Consider the following 18,719-nt stretch of genomic DNA (forward strand, 5'->3'; position numbering starts at 1 on the left):
TTTTTTAAATTTGTGAATACAATTGTTCCTTCATTTTACCAAAAAATATAAAAATACAAGCAGTTTTTAAGAAAATTAATAATTGTTCCACAAACAGCCCAGGGCTGACAAGGGAGTCTTCTCTCATATTAATGAGTGCACCCCGATTCATATTAGCTCAATGATATGGGACCTACAGTTTATCGCCGAGTCCGAAGGGCGTGCCCTAAGACACCTCTTGTAGAGAAGTTTTACATGGCTGAAATACTCAGGAAATGTCGTCAACATTACTGAGGGGTATTTTGCCACCGTTGAAAATTTGATGTTGCCTGGCCGGGGAATCGAACTCACGACCTTCTGCGTGCAAAGCGGGTGTGCATACCATTGCACCACGGGGTTTTAAAGATGTTTAAGATAAATTCCTAAAAAAACAACAAAGCAAATACTAAAAAAATTTACTTTTTTATATCTTTTGTAAAGTAACAAATGTTTCACATTGGTATAAAAACAAATTGTATTGAGAAATTTAAAAAAAAATATAAATTATTTCAATCCCACTAACAAATATTACTTTAACTTTTTGTATTTAATCGTAGTTTTGTCCAAAAATGTCAAGAAAATTATTATCAATGATTTTCAATAATTGACAAAAAATTATTTTAAATATTAAATCGCGAAAATAGCACCCAAGTCCACTGTGCAAAAATTTTGTTCTAGCTTATATAAAAAAACAAAAAATATTTTTTCTATTTGGACCAATATTAAAGAAGTTATAAGTATTTGTTGCATACAATTTTTACAGAATTTGACTTTTTCAAAGGGCAGAAGCAAAAAATAAACGAAATCAAAAACCACTTTTTGCAAAAGTGTCCGATTTCATTCAGAAATCCCCATATTTTATTTTTAAATTACATGTGCCAACATAGCTGACTAGGATCGCAAAAAATATTATGTTTTTCAAAAAAGCAACAATTATTTTCCAATTCTACAAAAAAATTCATGTATAAGGTTTTTGGATCAAATGGAAGAAAATTAGGAGGTGGGAGTTCCAAAAAAAATTTTTTTTGGTCAGTCTAATGTACCTATATCGATTTATACTGAGAACTATTAGAGAAATTTAATATATTATCATATAATTTTTGTATATATTAAACAATTTCCAGTCTTCTTTAAACATATTCTGCCTAAAATGCTTGTCAATATTCACATTTTTACCGGTGTATTTAGAAGTTTGTTCCATAATCTTTATAATCGACCCGAGCATCCCCAACAAATAATTTTCAACACATAACTACATAGATATGTGTGTATCGCATATTAAATTTAAATATTTTTCAATAATTCACAGGATTTCATTTGTTTTAATTTAAAAACAATCAACATTTTATTGAAATATTCATAATCATCATATGATGATATATTCTATGTGTGTATATGTGTTAGACATACATATGTATCTACATATGTATGTGTTGAATAAAATCTAAGCCAAATTCAATTTCAAAATACATTAAATCCCTGAAATGTTAAATCAAAATCTGCTGTCATTCATCGGAATGAATTTATATAAACACACACACACACACTTGCATGCATACCCTGAAAACTAGATATCAGAATCATACTGAAAAACCACACAAATTTAATAAATGGAAAATCAGCACAACGCGAACGGACGTTAACGCTGAAAGCGAAATATACATTCATACGTTCACAGACAGAATTTCTTTCATTTACAGATTTTATTTACACAGTCATAAAACCCATACCATACAAAAAAGAACGTTTTATCTGAAATTGCGGTTCTGCCATATATACATACACAGCCAGCACAAATTCCATAAAAATCCTTTTTGTTGTTAATGGCACTATATCGGGCCGAAAAGAATGGGCGGGAGGGAGTATGAAATAAATGAAAAATACTAAGCTATGTAGGAAAAATCACAACACAAATATTCGTTATCCCCACTCAGGCGTATGACACCAAACCCCTAAATTGTTATACCATCACACTGTAGCTTTTGGAAAATCTGGAAGTACAAAGAAAAAAATCACTAAAATTCATTGAAAGACTCCACACGGTAGGAGAGTGAGAACCAATACCAAAATCCATCCATACAATTATATTTATCTGTGTCGCACCATTACATCTTCAAATACTATACCATGTCTTATAGCTCTCTTTCTTATTGCATCTCTCCAACTGGGGGCGCTTTGGGAAAATACAAAAGCTTTTGTGCCACAGAACAGAGAGAGAAAACCGCGTGCGCACTCCAATTTGTGCAATGATGGCGTAAATGAAATATTATGGAATCTTGAAACACAGTGGGTGCCAATGTTGCTCACGTTTGTACGATATGTGGGTCTCTCTCTTTAAATAACAATGCATATTGCTGTTGATTGCCTCAGATAAGATTACTCAACTCTCTTCGCAAAATAAAGCTTTGAAAAGGCCTCAAAACAGAGCATACATACATATGTATATCCATAGCTGCAGCAGCTATATGAAGGGCAACAAAAAATCACAGACAACCAATGAAAAATTTAGTCAAGGCAACTTGATTTTATAAGCTTTATACACACACATACACTCATGGCTACTACTACTATCATATACACAAACCATATTAAACCCTCTTCTCCAAGCACCTCATACCAACTTTAGGAAATAATGAAATGGTTCTTGTCATGGTGGAGCGTTATAATAAAACTACCTTTCATGCAATCAACCCCATTACGAGCACTTTATCCCCCCTCCCACTCTATTGACAAGTTACAGTATGAGAAAAAACCAAACACTCTGCAAAAAATATTGATTTCCTTAGATTTACAAAATGGCATCAACTGCTGGAGTGTAAAAGCAACAGCGCAATCAATAAAGAAGCGAGAGAGCAATATATGACAAACCAATAGGTTGTCGTAAAAAAGCACAAAAAGTATAATCAGGGAAATGTCATTAAAATGACAGAATCTGGATATTAGCAATAATAAGAAAGAAAAAACAAAACAAAAATAGAATTTATGATATACTAAAACACAAATATTCAGGCATAATCTCTATCTTACTATCTCAAGTTGAGATCCATTTCACATTTTTGCGTTCTTCGGTGTGGGAAATATAATCAAATCAGCGTCTTTATATGTACAAACAATTTTTATTGTTGTAATCTTCGATTTCGTTTATGCTCCTTCCTTTACATTCATTCAACAGGATATGTACATTATTCCGCACAGCCTCTCACACCCACCCTAAGTCAAAAAGGAAATAAAAATTTGAAACAACGAAATCTAAAATATTTTAAGTAAAACGTAAATTTAAATCGTAGAGTTTTCAAAATCAAAAATTGAGTTTTGCTATTTATTTTTTAACTAAAGGAAAATGCTGGAAAAACTGATAGAAAGAGACCCATCGTTTTGAAAACAAATGTTCATTATGTGAAAATCATATATTTATATTTCAGATAACCATATATATAAATGTGTATCATATATGACCAATATCATTGTCTTCAGAATCAGACGAATACTTCCCAATTGTTTTTAAAACCCAAATTTAAAACGAATACTTTTGAATACGAACGAATCGATTACCAGAAAATTGTTTTTAAATGGTTTTATTTAACTCAGCCCGTTTGTTTTATTATTACAAAAATATGCTTATAGTCGCAAACATTCCCAAAAGTGGCATCAGAAAGACTACAGCGAATGTTAAAGAATAAAAATGTTAAAATAGAATCCCCACATCCTGCACCAAAGTAAATTTTAATGTATGTTCAGAATCATTTTTTTCATAATTTCCGAGAAACATATGTTTGGTGATTTCTGAGTAAAATCGGACACCTTTTCAAATATTGGTTTTTGATTTCGATTACTTTTTGGTTAATATAGGCAAAAAAAAAAAATACTAATAACTTCTTTAATATTGGTCCAAATAGAATAATTGCTATTTTTTCTAAATTTTATAAAATTTGTCAAAACAATTTTTGCCAAAAAAAAAAAAAAAATAATAATAATAATAAAACAATACATTTTGTAACATTTGTGTTGTTGTCTTATATATGCAGGAATTTTGTTTTGAGCATCTACTGCTTCATTTTTCAATTTTGAAAATGGATTAGCAATTATCGTACCAGCCGGACAATAAACTAAGTAAATTGATTATCACATAACTACAGCTCAGGAAATATAAGAATGGGCATCCGAGCAGTATAATCTACCAAATATTAAAGCCATATTTTCTCCAGAAGATTATTGTTTAAATACGAGATATGCAATGGCTAAACGTATCTCGGGCACATAAAACTTCATTCAGTAATACCCACTAATTCTGGTACAATAATTACAGGGCTATTTTCAAAATCGAAAAATCGAGCAGGTTTTAAAGTTCTCAAGATAAATTCATAAACAAAACAAATGTTAAAATTTTTATCTTTTGGTAAAATCACACTGATATGAAGGAAAATACTATTGACAAATTTCAAAACATTAACAAAACAGTAATTTGTCGAATTCCACTACCAAATAGGACTTAAAATTTTTTAACTAATCATAGTTTTTATGCATTATGCCAATAAAATCGAAGAGTACAATTATTGATAACAATTGATTTTTAATATAAAATCTTAAAAAATTCACTCAAGCCCACTGTGCAATATTTTTTAATTTTTTTATTATATAGCTGACAAAGAAAACACAAAAAATAACAAAAAGATTTTTTCTATTTGGACCAATATTAAAGAAGCTATGAGATAGTTATTCTTTGCATATAATTTTTACAGAATTCGACTTTTTCAAGTCGCGATATCTCTGAAACCGTTAGCCAAAACAATCTAAAAATTTTCTAAAATATTTTGCTGATGAGCTGATGCTGCTGCACAGCCAATAATAAAGAAAATCAAAAATACATTTTGAAAAGGTGTCCGATTTCACTCAGAATTTCCCATATACCCATTTTATAGTATTACGATGACATTATTTCTGAATACAAAATTTGCCACAAATATTATATTTGAAAGGAAAAGTTTATTGTATTATTATTATTAATATTATTATTATTATTATTATTATTATTATTATTATTATTATTATTATTATTATTATTATTATTATTATTATTATTATTATTATTATTATTATTATTATTATTATTATTATTATTATTATTATTATTATTATTATTATTATTATTATTATTATTATTATTATTATTATTATTATTATTATTATTATTATTATTATTATTATTATTATTATTATTATTATTATTATTATTATTATTATTATTGTTATTATTATTATTATTATTATTATTATTATTATTATTATTATTATTATTATTATTATTATTATTATTATTATTATTATTATTATTATTATGATTATTATTATTATTATTATTCTTCTTTACTTATTTTTACTTTAAAGATATCGATTTTTTATAAATCTTTAAATGAATATCTTAATGTACTCTTTAAATACAGAAAAGGATATCCGTGAAATTTAGCAATTTCTTTAAATATTTTGTACCTCTGCTTTAGTTAATGCCAACCATACACGTCATTTTGACGTTACTAACAACACACAATTCCACTCTTGGCCAAGGACAGTTGTTTACGCCACCAGACAGTGAAACATCCATACCTACATACATACACACACACCTAACTATTCGACGATGATATTAACAACCCAAAACACCCAGAACAATTTGAATCTATGCTTTAAACTAAACAGATTTCAATGATTTTTAGCCATGATACAGATTTTCTTTATGTGTTCGTTCAGCTACTTTGGGTTTGTGTGTATTACTCTCTCTCTCGGTAGTAGATGCTTTCACCATTTGTTCTTTAGCCACTCTTTCACTTCACATGCATACAGAGACAGACATTCTACTCGAGAAAATCTCAAGAAATGTTTTATCAACAAAAAATAGTATATAAAAAGATAAGAGGAAACTGTATTGTATATGTATGTATTAACTATACTATATAAAGAATCCGTACATATTTAGTAAATCTGTATATGTGTTAGTATATATGTATGTAGACGACAAAAACAATCGTAAAATAACGTCAAAAAGGAACAAATCTGTTTGAAATATAAAAACAAGCAAGCAATAACAACAAGAAAACGACTTGAAACTGAAATCATTGGTTTGGAATTTTAACTACTTTCTACAAACTCAAACCCCACAGCATTACATACAACACATAAATACATATTCGTACATACTTACTTGCTTAACAAAATTTTCAATTCTATGCTTTGTGTCTTCTACTATCCCCCTTTTTTATGTCATTGTACGCACATCTAAGGAACAAAGTTGAATTGAGTACATAATGATATTGCAGGGACGTGATTGTTAAAACATTCGACCATTGGGATCTGCTTTGATTCCTTCAACAACAGATTTTACCCTCAACCTAAACGTGAAATGGATTCATTCGTCGTATACTATATATGTATGTATGTACCCCCCTAAAATGTTGGTTCTTGATGGTGATGGTAGTAGTTCTTATTATCCTTTCCGTAGTCTAAGCTCCACTGGATGATTGAGAGTTGAGAAACTTGTGTTAATTTGGATGGCTACGGGGCAAGAGAGGGTAATCATGACGTTTTACTCGTTCCCTTGTAATTACACAATGTTGTGAGTCTGTACAGATGTGAGTGGAGAGAGATCCATATAAAACGGAGCCAAAGGCAACAAGAACAATAATGGCATCGATAGGGGAAAAAATGTAATAAACGCACTATACTTCATAGCAGATAAGTCGGGAAATTAAACATAGGGTGTAATGATTATGATGCAATGTTAATAAAAGATGACATGGGCTACACTTTCGTGAATGGAAGACTTGTGGTTTCCACAAATCATGTATATTTTACAATAATTTTTTACTCAAATGACCATCCCCAGCAAAATTTTGGGAGCCGAATAACCATTACAAAATTATGTAAACAAATTGGAAAATAATGGGTTATTTCTTAAAAATGTACTACCGTCGGCAAAAAATTTTTTGTTTGCAAAATTACTAAGTTTTGGTGTGCACATGTAAGCGGTTAAAAGGCCATTTATATTTGTACGCGTGATTGGCTACAAATCAGAATTTCTAATGTTCAAATCCAGCAGAGAGCAAAATAGAATTGGAGTGTGTTGAATAGGGATATAACCAAAAAATACCACGCCAGTACCATGTGTGGAATATTATCCTGATAACGAAAAAGCGTTTTTTAAGTTCGATTCGGAGGATATTTTGGATGATTTTTTCTTTGTAAAAATTTTGATTTAAATTTTTTGAATAAACATTTATATGATTTTTTATGTTTAAAAAAATTTACCCAAAATTCGATGTTATTCTTATGGAGAATGGTGCAATATTGCAGATTATAGTCAATTTCAATACGAAATAATTTAATTACGAACGAGTTTCTGCAGCAATGGAAGAAATATAAGGAATGGATTGCTTGGTTTATGCTACAGTTCTGAAGATAATTCATTACATTCTAATATCACAGGCGTTATGTGCCTTTGTATGAACACACTAGCTGTCTATCATGAAAAAAAACCTTTCTCTTCAACTTCATGGATGGCTGAAAGGATTTGTTGTTTGTTTTTTTTTGCGAGCAAAGATTGCTTGTTTTTACTGTTGGATTGTCTTGATATTCAACGACGTCTAGTCTCTGGTTTCTAAGCACGTCCATATGCTAACGGCCCAGATAACGTCACGTAGCATGGCACAGATTATATGAAGAAAGTCTAGCAGTGTGCTTGCTGCTCAACCCCATAGACTATTCTCTTATAGACACTATTTCTTTTTTATTTCATTCTTTTTTAAAGCAAAGTTTACTTATTTTTTATTTATTGCAATCTTTTTTGGGTTACATACATTTTTCCATTTTCATTTTTGTCTTCTGTATTCTTTACATCACCAACCAACTCTCAAGGCGTTGCCTTGATACGTACGCCATGATTTTCACATATTTCAATGTTTTTATATTTGAAATGTTTTCCTTGACTTGATGTTTGCACTGCATCCTTTTAAGTTTATTTATGTTAAGATTTTTTTTCAACTTTGAAAAATTTACAATATTTTCTTTTTATTTCGCTCAGTAACAAAATTCTTGTGATGGTGGGGGGGTATGATATTTGAGGAAATGAAATGTTTGTTTTATAGATTGTGTTTTACTTTTGTTGTTTGATAATTTTGTGATTTTTATTTTGGATATAGTTGAAAAGATGTTTCGGGGTTTTAAGATTTTGTATATAAAGCATCGAAATAGTAATGTAACGCGAGCTTTTAGTAACTTTGTTCCTGGATGTATCAGCCATATGACGATCACTGTTCTACGAAGTCACGAAACAAGTCGAAGGACCATTCGGGAAGTTACCTTTTGTTGTTGTGGTTCTTAGGTTAAAATTGAATCATAAAATTCTCTGTTTGGTCATATATGTTTCTCCCTTTAATTTAAACGCCATTTTAAAACTAAGCAGCTTAACCTAGCTTTTACCTAAATTTTAATATTTATCTCCTTTGACAACTTTTTAAACCAACCTTCACATTTCACTAGATATGACGCACACAATTGTCGGCACAATAGCGCTGATGTAAATCTGTGTGGTATTTAAATTCACATTTCAAGGCAAACTGAAGAAAAAGTTCTAAATAACAAATTTAAGAAAAACTCAACCACAAAAACCGCACAAATATTCTCCAAACCACAGAATAAAAGTCTGATGAACTTTAAATGAAAATAAAATTGTATACTAAAAACAAAAAAAAAAAAAAAACAACAATTTAAAGACCAGACTATGTTAAGAAGGCGGATAAATGTTTTCAAATTGGGGGTTGTTTTGGCAATGGAATGTTTTATTGGTATGGCTGAAGCCATGTGTTTTTTATTTGAGATAAATGTAAAGTAAAATGAAGTCAAATACGGTGTAGAGGATTGTTAGTTAGAGAGAAAAAATACATTGGAAAATATATACAGGTTTGCCAAATTTATAGAATACAGATGACAATTTTAATGAAAGAATTATTCGGCTATGTAGACTGCTTTAAAAGCCTGCATAAAAGTAACATTCACACAACTTGATTTTAGTCAGACTATATAACGCAGCCTTCTAGTTATTTTAAAAATAATTAATATATTCAAAGAGTCAAAATATCCAATCAACCAAGGCCCATACGATAAGTCCAGCCGATTATTTAGTGTGCTGTCGAAATACATTATTTTGATTTGAAATTCGAAGTAATTTAACTCCCATTAGTGTAAAAACTACGAAGTTCATTTGCAAAAGTAGTCCGACCTTGTACCCAACATTTATATAAATTGTTGAATTTTACCGTTTTTGGTTATTATTTTATGCTTTCCTTAATTTTATATTCTATTTGCCTTCACAGATTTATTTTCAATATAATCGTACAATTCTGAGATTTGCTTCGTTAACATCTCTGCTACCCACGTTTTCTTTTACTTTCACTTCCATTTCAAATTTTCAAGATTTTTTCATGGCAATTTTAATAATAAATGAAATTACATTCACCATCGACATTTGAATGCTAACATTTCTTTTTTTTTCTTTTCTTGCAGGTGAAAAACCCCACAAGTGCCAAGTGTGCGGTAAAGCCTTCAGTCAAAGTTCCAACCTCATCACCCATTCACGCAAACACACCGGCTATAAACCGTTCTCTTGCAAACTCTGCCACAAATCATTTCAACGTAAAGTGGATTTGAGACGTCACAAAGAAACGCAACACACAAATTTAGGTCCTTTGTTGGAGCGTAATATGGGTAAGGTTGATTTTTTGGCAGCAGCCTCAGCAGCAGCTGCAGTAGCCGCTGCTCAAAGTGGACATAATGAAAATGGTTTACTAGCGAATGGTAGTAGTACGTCAAATAATGTTGGTGGTTTATCATCACCCCCCTCGGCGCCGGGATCAACACAACATCATGGTCCAACGGCGAATGCAGCCTTAAATGCCCAGTTAACCGCAATGAATTGCCAAAAGGTATCATTGTTGGTATAACATCAACAACAGCAGCATCATGGGCAGCATCAAAATCAGCATACTCAATTGTTGTCGCAAATACAACAAACCTCACAGGCACAGCAAAATCACAATCATCAGTCCCCTCAGTCCCATCTTGGCTCCCATATCTCCCATTCCATTCACACGAATCATGCCCAAACGCATGTGCATCATACTCAAATGTCAGTAAGCAGGCCAGAACAACGAACATGTGCAATATTAAACACAACTGTTGTAGAGAAATCACAGAATTTTAATTTATTCATTGCTTAAATTAATTAAAAGACGATAAAAATAACTATGTATGGTGAATTTGTTTTATTTTTTTTATTTGTTTGTTATTTTATACATAAAAATTGTTACACTTGATTTCCATATAATTTAAATTATCTATGTGAAATGAAGTAAAAGAAAACTCCCTTGTTGCCAAAATTTATTTTTATAAAATCTATAACAGAAATAAATAATGTTTTACATATTTCCATGTAAATTAATAGTAGCAAATAAAATAAATTCCAATGTAAATTATAACCAAAGAATTTAAAATTTAATGTTTTATTAAAACAATTGTAATCTTAACAATTCCAATATTTTGTAAGAATTTAATAATTATACATAAATGTTGTACATTTTTGAGATTAAATTTTATTGTAATATAGCTCTAACGAATAATAATCAAAAGTTTATTTTAATTTAGAAATGTATAAATCCTTCAATAATGCCACATAAATATAAAAAGCTTTTTAAACATAAAATTAACTATAGTTCATCTTAGCTAGTTGTGTGCAAATAAATTCCGCTCTAATTTATTTAGTTTCTATATTTTTTTAATATTATGATATTATTGTGAAGGAGAAAAGTTTACAAATTTACCAACCAACAATCATTCCAAAGAAATTTTTTCTAGGTGTAATAAATTAATTTCCCAATTTTTTATTATTGTAGAACTTAAGTAAAATAATATTTAATTTTTAAATGTTACTATAAATATAAATTAAGAAAACAAAGAATTTTTATGTTGAAAAAGGAAAGAGAACAAATGAAAATAAATTAAATTTATTGATAAAAAAAATATTGTTTTTTTACTATATACTTTCATATAATTCTATTGTGAAAACGGCGTATTTATTTTATGAAGTACGATTTTAATTTCGTAAAATACTTAAAGAACCATAGAGAACTGAAAAGGTGGGTTAATGATAGAGCGATTGAAATAAAAAGCATAACTGAACTGAAGGGTATCTCGGACGATACATAAAAAGAAATTATATTGAGGGAATTAACGAAATTAAGTAACTGGTTAATTTTAAGAAAAGGGCCAATAAAGACCGATCCGTTCAGTGAATTATATTTTCCAACACTACCTACCACTAATATAAGTCGCATTTTTTGGGAAATTGTACTAACCACTAACGTAAGTTGCAGTTTTGCGAAATTATAGACGCCTTGCGCGTTACATTACTTAAGGTCCACTAAATTGTACTGTTGGTAGCACAGAAAAAGACTAATATATCTAATCTGGCCAATTCATTCTTTATAAAATATCGCAATTATAAATAAATTTGCAGTTTTTTATCAGACAAAATAACTTAATTGCAGAGAGTAACTTGTTGCGATGAATTATTTTCATGTTTGCTCCTTCCCGGCGCACAGTGGTTCAGAATCGTTTTTTTTTCCTGATCAAATACATATAACATTTGAAAGAATAGATATATTTTCATAATTTTTGTTCGATAGATATGACAATAAAATTGAAAGAATGGACCGGGAAAGCATATCGAAATACTGGACCTAATGGAAGAACGTGGAAAATATAAGAATTCCAACTACGAGTTATATCATGAATTAAATAAAGAAGTACAATCTGCAATCAGAGCAGCGAAATATTATAATCTTAACAAACAATGCCAGGAGATCGAAAGACTTCATGACGATTTTAATCTCTCAAGGAAGTAGCTGGAATATATCATAAATCGCTGCCAAAAGTTCTATACAACAGCAACAATGAAGCTATTTTTGATATTACGGAGAAAAAAAGCTATATGGCAGAATTACATAACCTCTCTTTATACAGATGAAATCAGATCAAACTACGACATAATAGAACCCGAACCACAAGAGGAACTCCGATAACTAAACACGCAACTGAAGCTGCTATTAAATCTTTAAAAATGAAGAAAGCATGTGGTCCAGATGAAATCCCATCCGAAATTTTTAAACTGATTGAAGGCGATAATATCAACATACTTGTAAAGCTTTTTAATTGCATATATGAAACCGGTAAATATCCACAGGACTGGCTAAAATCTACGTTCATAGCTATTCCTAAAAAAAGGACATCCAAAAACATGCAACGATTATAGACTAATTAGTCTTATGAGCCATGCCCTTCAAAATTTTCTCAAGATAATTCATGGCAGGATATACGAGTATAAAAGATGTGAAAATGTTATGGGGTTCTCTCAATTCGGCTTTAAAGAAGGAATGGGAACACGTGAAGCGATTTTTCACTTGAAGTTCTTCTTCAAAAATGTAAAATGGCTCAGAAAGACGTTTATATTTGCTTTATAGACTAAGCATTTGATACAGTCAAACACGATAAACTTGTAGAAATCCTTGCATCTATTGATATCGAAGAAAAGGAAATTCGCTGCATAAAAAGTTTATATTGGCAACAGACAGCACAGGTTGATGTTGAAGGAGAGATGACTGCAGATACAATAGTATCTAAAGGTGTTAGGCAAGGATGTAAATTGTCACCTTTACTTTTCAATGTATACTCTGAAAGAATATTTCAGGAATCAATAAAAGATGTTCAGAAAGGAATATTTGTAAATGGCGCTTTCCTCAATAATATAAGATATGCAGACGACACAACAATCTTAGCTGACAGCATGTCAGGTGTTCAATATCTCTTAAATAGGCTGGTAGCACAAAGCGAGTTGTATGGGTTAAAAATCAATATTAAGAAAACAAAATATATGATTGTGAGCAAAGCAAACCGCTGTCCCCCTTTCACACTAACAACAAAAGGTACACCAGTAGAGAGAGTATACAGCTTTAAATATCTCGGTGTAGTCATAAATAACAAGCTGGATAACTCATCCGAATTAAGATGCCGAATTGAAATGGCGAGGGAAGCCTTCATCAAGTACAAAAAAATCTTTACCAACCATGATATAAACATAAAAACCATGCTGCGATACATGAAAACATATGTATGGTAAGTTCTGTTATACGCTGTCGAAGTTGGACCTTAAATGCAACAGATATTAAAAAACTAGAAGCTTTTGAAACCTACTGTGGACCTACTGACGAATATTGAAAATTCCATGGACGCATTTTGTTTCAAACAGTGAGGTATTACAAAGGCTACACCAGGAAAAGGAAATAATCCCTGTAGTAAAAAACGAAAAACAGCTTATCTTGGTCATATAATGCGAAACAACAAATATAAGCTACTCCAAACTATAATCCGATCAAATGAAGGAAGACCCACTAGAGGAAGAAAAGAAATGATATGGATTAATAACATACAGGAGTGGACTGGTATCCAAGATGTTGGGAATCTTCTCAGCGATAGCCGAAACAGAGAGCCATTTGCTGAGATAATAGGACATTTGTTTTCATACAACTCATACCTATATTTAAAAATTGGCCATTTTTGTAAAACGGATGGAAAAACACATATTTATGCACATGTAATTTAAACAAATTAAAAAAAAGCGCCGCAAAACTTCGGATCCTTTAGTCATTATGTAACCCATTACAAAGGAATGTAACACGGTAGAACTACTTACTTCAATACTAAGTACGGCGGCGCAGAGCGTGTATGCCCGAAAATTCTAGGGTTGTGTGTTCAACGCTCACCGTCAGCACGCGAATCTTTTGTTATCAATATGAAAAACAGTATTTGGTGCACATGTAAGCATTTAAACAACCATTAATGTTCGTACGCGTGTTTGTTCGGCTACAAATAAAAAAAAAGAAGAGCACGCTACGCGCACGCCTTCCAGTGTTTTGACCTAGTTTTTCGGATTCCTTAGTTTCTGTAATGATTACTATCAAATCCAATATACATAGATATTAACAATTGGTAACGACAAAAATTGGGGTTTTGGCCAGGAAAATCGATTTCTGAACCACTGTGCGGCGAATTTTACAATATCTTCCCATAGAAAATATGGTACGGTGAAAGAGGTTTTCATCAAAACATTAACTTTTTTATAAAAGGAAATCACCTAAGTTTTAGTGAGAAAGAGAACAGGTACAATACGGAGTCAACCGAGGCAGTTTAGCAGCTACAACGTTACTAGTGGCATTTTTTATGTCAATGCTACTAATAAACCAAACCTCAAACCTCGGTTGGAAAGTAGCAGTCACAGAAAATAATGTAGCAAACACTTTCCTGCATTTAAGCAAATAATTGTCTTCATAGATAATGGCTGCAAGCGTCTGTGACAAAAAGTTTTTCTCACGTGTATGAAAAAATTGTGATTTTTCAGACACTTATCTAATAAAATCAGATGACGAAAAACTTAAGGATTATTTGTCTTATTAATACCTGTAACATTAGATTGATCTAAAATTGTTCATTAATACATTTTACTATTATTTTATTGTTATTACAGTGTTTTATTTAACTTGCTTTGGTGTGTGTTTATTTTTAGTTTTAGGGCCAAAGCCTTTTAGTATTAAGTACTTTAAACAAGCATCGGCCGGGTCGAACTTTTTATACCCTCCACCATGTAATTTTCTGAACTTATAATTAATTTTCACAATCATATATTTATTTTTTTGAGCACTGGGAACTACAAATATCTAATTTTAGCTAATTCGATCAGGTAAAATCGGGCGGTGCCCCAACATGGGCCAATGTTCACAATTTTTTGGAGAAGTTTTGTGACCACTGGTAAACTGAAATGTCAAATTACTGGTAGTTCGGTCAATAAATGTAGCTAATGTACTAAAATGACCTAAAATCCGGAGGTACCGTTGTGTAGGTGCTATGAAGAATCTTGGACCTCTCTCGACAATTTTGGGTGGAGAAGTTTCGCGACTGCAGGAACCTTAAATGTAAATTTCAGTCGGAAAACGTAGCTAAACAGTTTTTGGTGGAGAAGTTACAGCTCGATTGAAAATTGTAGCAAAAATTCGCCAAATAGCGAAAATCGGGAATATATGGAGGCTGTACCTAAACATGGACTTATGTAAACAATTTTTGGTGAAGAAGTGTTGTGACCCCTAATAACCTCAAATGTCAAATTACAGCTACATCGGTTAAAAATGGACCGATATAGTCCATTAGTCCAAAGTTAACCTAATTTGGAATTTGAAAATCATAGTATAAGTCGAGCTTTAAAATGTTACCATCGCGGTAAAATTTTAATGTTACACGCAGAAAAATATATCTTAGAAATAAGATTGGATCCAAACAAATATTTGTTTGGGACTGATTGCAAACATATATATGTTTGCAACATTTTTTAGCATATCTCAATTTTATATGTTTGGGTGCCAACATATTTTTTATGTTAGAACATATTTTTCATGGGTGGAGAGAGGATGTTTGTCAAAGGGAGTAACAACAGGGCTCTCGCGGCTGCGGAATGCCGGTTAATAATAAAGAGCTGTGTGTATGGTGTAATAGGAGTCGCAGAAGTTTTGTGACGTGTATGCGTAAAACACGTGTGTTTCGTGCTTTGTTGTTGTTAACCAACGTAGCAAGCGAAGAGGAAAAGAAAAAAATGGTATTAATTTTTTTTCTTCAGTGTTCTAGAGACAATCGTTGATTAAAGACGGTAAAGTGAGTGAATAAATCAGTGTTTTGTCTTTTCTTAAAGAAATTGTGCTTTTTAGTAAATTAAATGTCCACTACATTTTATAATTGAACCAAAAAGGTGAATGGAAATATTTTATTGGTCAAGGAAGAAATCTTATTTAATATTGGTAATTACATCAATACATTTTTCATATACAATTATGTTCAATTACATCTAATTCGTTAGGCAAACGTAGCTATTGGATAATGGTGGCTATAACATGGATAACATTCATCTAAGATGTCCCCCTATGGGGACAATTACAGCTAATTTGGTGCAACAAGTGAAACTTTCAAAATACAAAAAGTGGTAGTAAGCAGCGATAAGTGGCCCAAAAATAAATAGTTCGGATGCTAGATTACATGATTTCACCAGAAGGGCGGATGGACATGGGAGTCATACACAGTGGTAATGCTTGGTATATATGTATTTACAAGTTAACATCAGTAGAATTTATGCTAATGTTTATGAGTGGGTCGATTTTGTTTTTTTTTTTTCCTAAAGGCCTTTGTTTATACAGATATCATATTTTATGTTGAAATCCAAAGTCCAAACGGCTTTCTTTCTTTAATGTAGGATATTATAATATCCCGTCTCCTTATGCCATTTATTAAATTATCTTGAAAATGTTTTCAAATTTATGTTTATTATACACTCACAATTAAACCTTTTGAAAAATCGATTCATAAATCGTTCCACTAATTAACTTCACTATTCGTTTTATCCAGCCAATCCGTTTAGCCTCTGTGAAAGTTCAATCGAAAAAAATCAAGAATTAAACGATTATTCAACGTTCATTGCCCTCTTGTGATTGTATATTTGTTGAATGATCGATTGGCAGACAAATACTAAATTGATTTGAATAGCTTTTAAGTTTTTCACGACTACTTGTTGTCGTCATTGTAGTAAAATTCGCTTCAGCAAACGCAGAGTCCACATTACCGGATGTTGCTGATTTCTTAGTAATACTGTTGGGGTCTACAGTTGCATGTTATTGTTACTCCCACTGTTATTGATCAATTTACTGTAAGATTGATTTCTGTATGCTCACAGTAGCCAGGCATAGCAGACATCAATACAAGAATTGGGATTTCTTTTTTTGTTTTGTTTTCTTTTATGACCACTTTCATTTGAACGCCTTTGGCGGTTTTCTTTTGACAATTTAGAAATATACCGGATATTATCGATCATTTAGTAAATTATTATTTCTTATTTGTTATTGTGGTTAGTTAGTGTAGGAGAAGGGGGTTTCATGTTGCAGTGTGATGTTGCTGTTCAAGAAGATGGGAATAATAATCAAATAATCAAAAAAGAAAACATGAACAAATAGTGAACAGTGATCATCACAAACGCTTAATTACAACTTATACGATCAACATATCGCTCATTTACTTAAAGAGTGACACATCTCAAAAAAATCCAGTTTCGAGAATAACGCCTTTTGAGTTGGCTATTGAAATTTGACTTCCCAACTTAAAAATATTAATAAACAACAAATAGAATAACCACATGGACCGTATTATGCAAATAGCTTATCTGGCTAGCTATTTGCATAATACGGTCCATGTGCTAAGTTTCTGTGCAAGGTCGAACATGATTTGAAGTGTTTTAGTCCTTCATAAACTCAAAAACTGTTTTGTTGAATTGTGTTAAACTCCTACTAAATGAGCTGTAACTCTTTTCTTTGAGTAAATTAGCGATATGTAACTAAAACCGTAAAAGCATATGAAGTATTTTTAGGCATCATTGTGTGGGAGCTATGACCCATCTCTTTTTTTTCAATGGCATACACATTTCTAATTTACTTTTGAATTGCAAAATTTCTTCGTCACCTTCATCTCAGCTTGGTCTTTTTATTTTTTTCAATTTATTAATTTTTTATCAACTCTTTGTGCAATGGATGTTCTTACATAAATTCACAAAATTGGTATTGTGGGAATTATTTTTTTTGCATGATGTCTCCATTGACGTGACACCGCTGTACATCCCGTTTTCGTTTCCCCACTTAGCTTATCGATTGAATATTTTATGACCAAAGAAAGGGACAAGTTCTTTTCCCTCGTATTTATACATATGAATATCTAACGAGACATATCAATATGTAAACCATACAACAACCAACCCTTTTTATTGTCACCTTTGGTCTCGTGACAATTGTTATGCTGACGGTATTCAAATTGTAGTCCAATACAAAATGAAGGATATTTTTATCTTAAATGTTTTTTTTTTTTGTTTTAACGAAACTTAAGGGAATTCGCAATAGACAGACGTTACTCCTTTTTATATTTTCAATTATGTTTTTATTGCTTTGGTATTAATTGAATATTACCATCTTGGCCAATTGGTTATTGGTAGCAGTATAATATACAACGTTTGCATAAAGAGTGTATGTCAGTTTCTTTTTTCAATTGTTGGGTTTTTTTGCGAGTCTTCTTATATATAAAACCCAAATGACGTTCGTACGTGTATCAAATGCTCGACCAATTTACAAACTACTTGTTTCGTTTTTTGTTTTAAAATGTCTATATTTATCCAAGGAAGGTTTTGATATACATTTTTCTTAAAGCAATTACTTTATTACAAGAAATTCATCTTCTTAATCTTATATATAAAGATCAATGTTTGCATATTCAGTATAGAATCAAAAACTGCTAAACCCATTTTCCTGAAATTGCACATTCCCTGCAGGAATGGCTTCTGGTGAAAATATGATTTATATTCTTTGCATTTCGGATTGAAAATTAATTTGTGAGACAATGGTTTTTCTGCTCCGACCTTCGTACTCATTTAACAATTTACACATTGTTGTCTTATGGTGAAAATTAAAAATATTTTTTGGTGCATTTCGAAGGGTGTAATACTCCATTTAAAAAAATATGGCCGTCTA

General features: G+C 31.2%; 1 protein-coding gene across 1 annotated transcript in view; it reads left to right on the forward strand.

Annotated features, from left to right (window-relative positions):
* Window positions 1–11,082, forward strand: part of sens-2 (zinc finger transcription factor senseless-2) — a 36,083-nt gene extending 25,001 nt beyond the window's left edge. Inside the window, exon 5 of the mRNA XM_073968156.1 lies at window positions 9,571–11,082. Within this exon, the coding sequence (XP_073824257.1) occupies window positions 9,571–10,007 (437 nt within the window). The 3' untranslated portion in view covers window positions 10,008–11,082. The remainder of the gene's footprint in view (window positions 1–9,570) is intronic.
* Window positions 11,083–18,719: the final 7,637 nt, after the last annotated feature.

The sequence above is a fragment of the Musca autumnalis genome, unplaced genomic scaffold (assembly GCF_047663935.1).
Source record: "Musca autumnalis isolate F117 unplaced genomic scaffold, ASM4766393v1 scaffold_2, whole genome shotgun sequence".
In the NCBI taxonomy this organism is placed as follows: Eukaryota; Metazoa; Arthropoda; class Insecta; order Diptera; family Muscidae; genus Musca; species Musca autumnalis.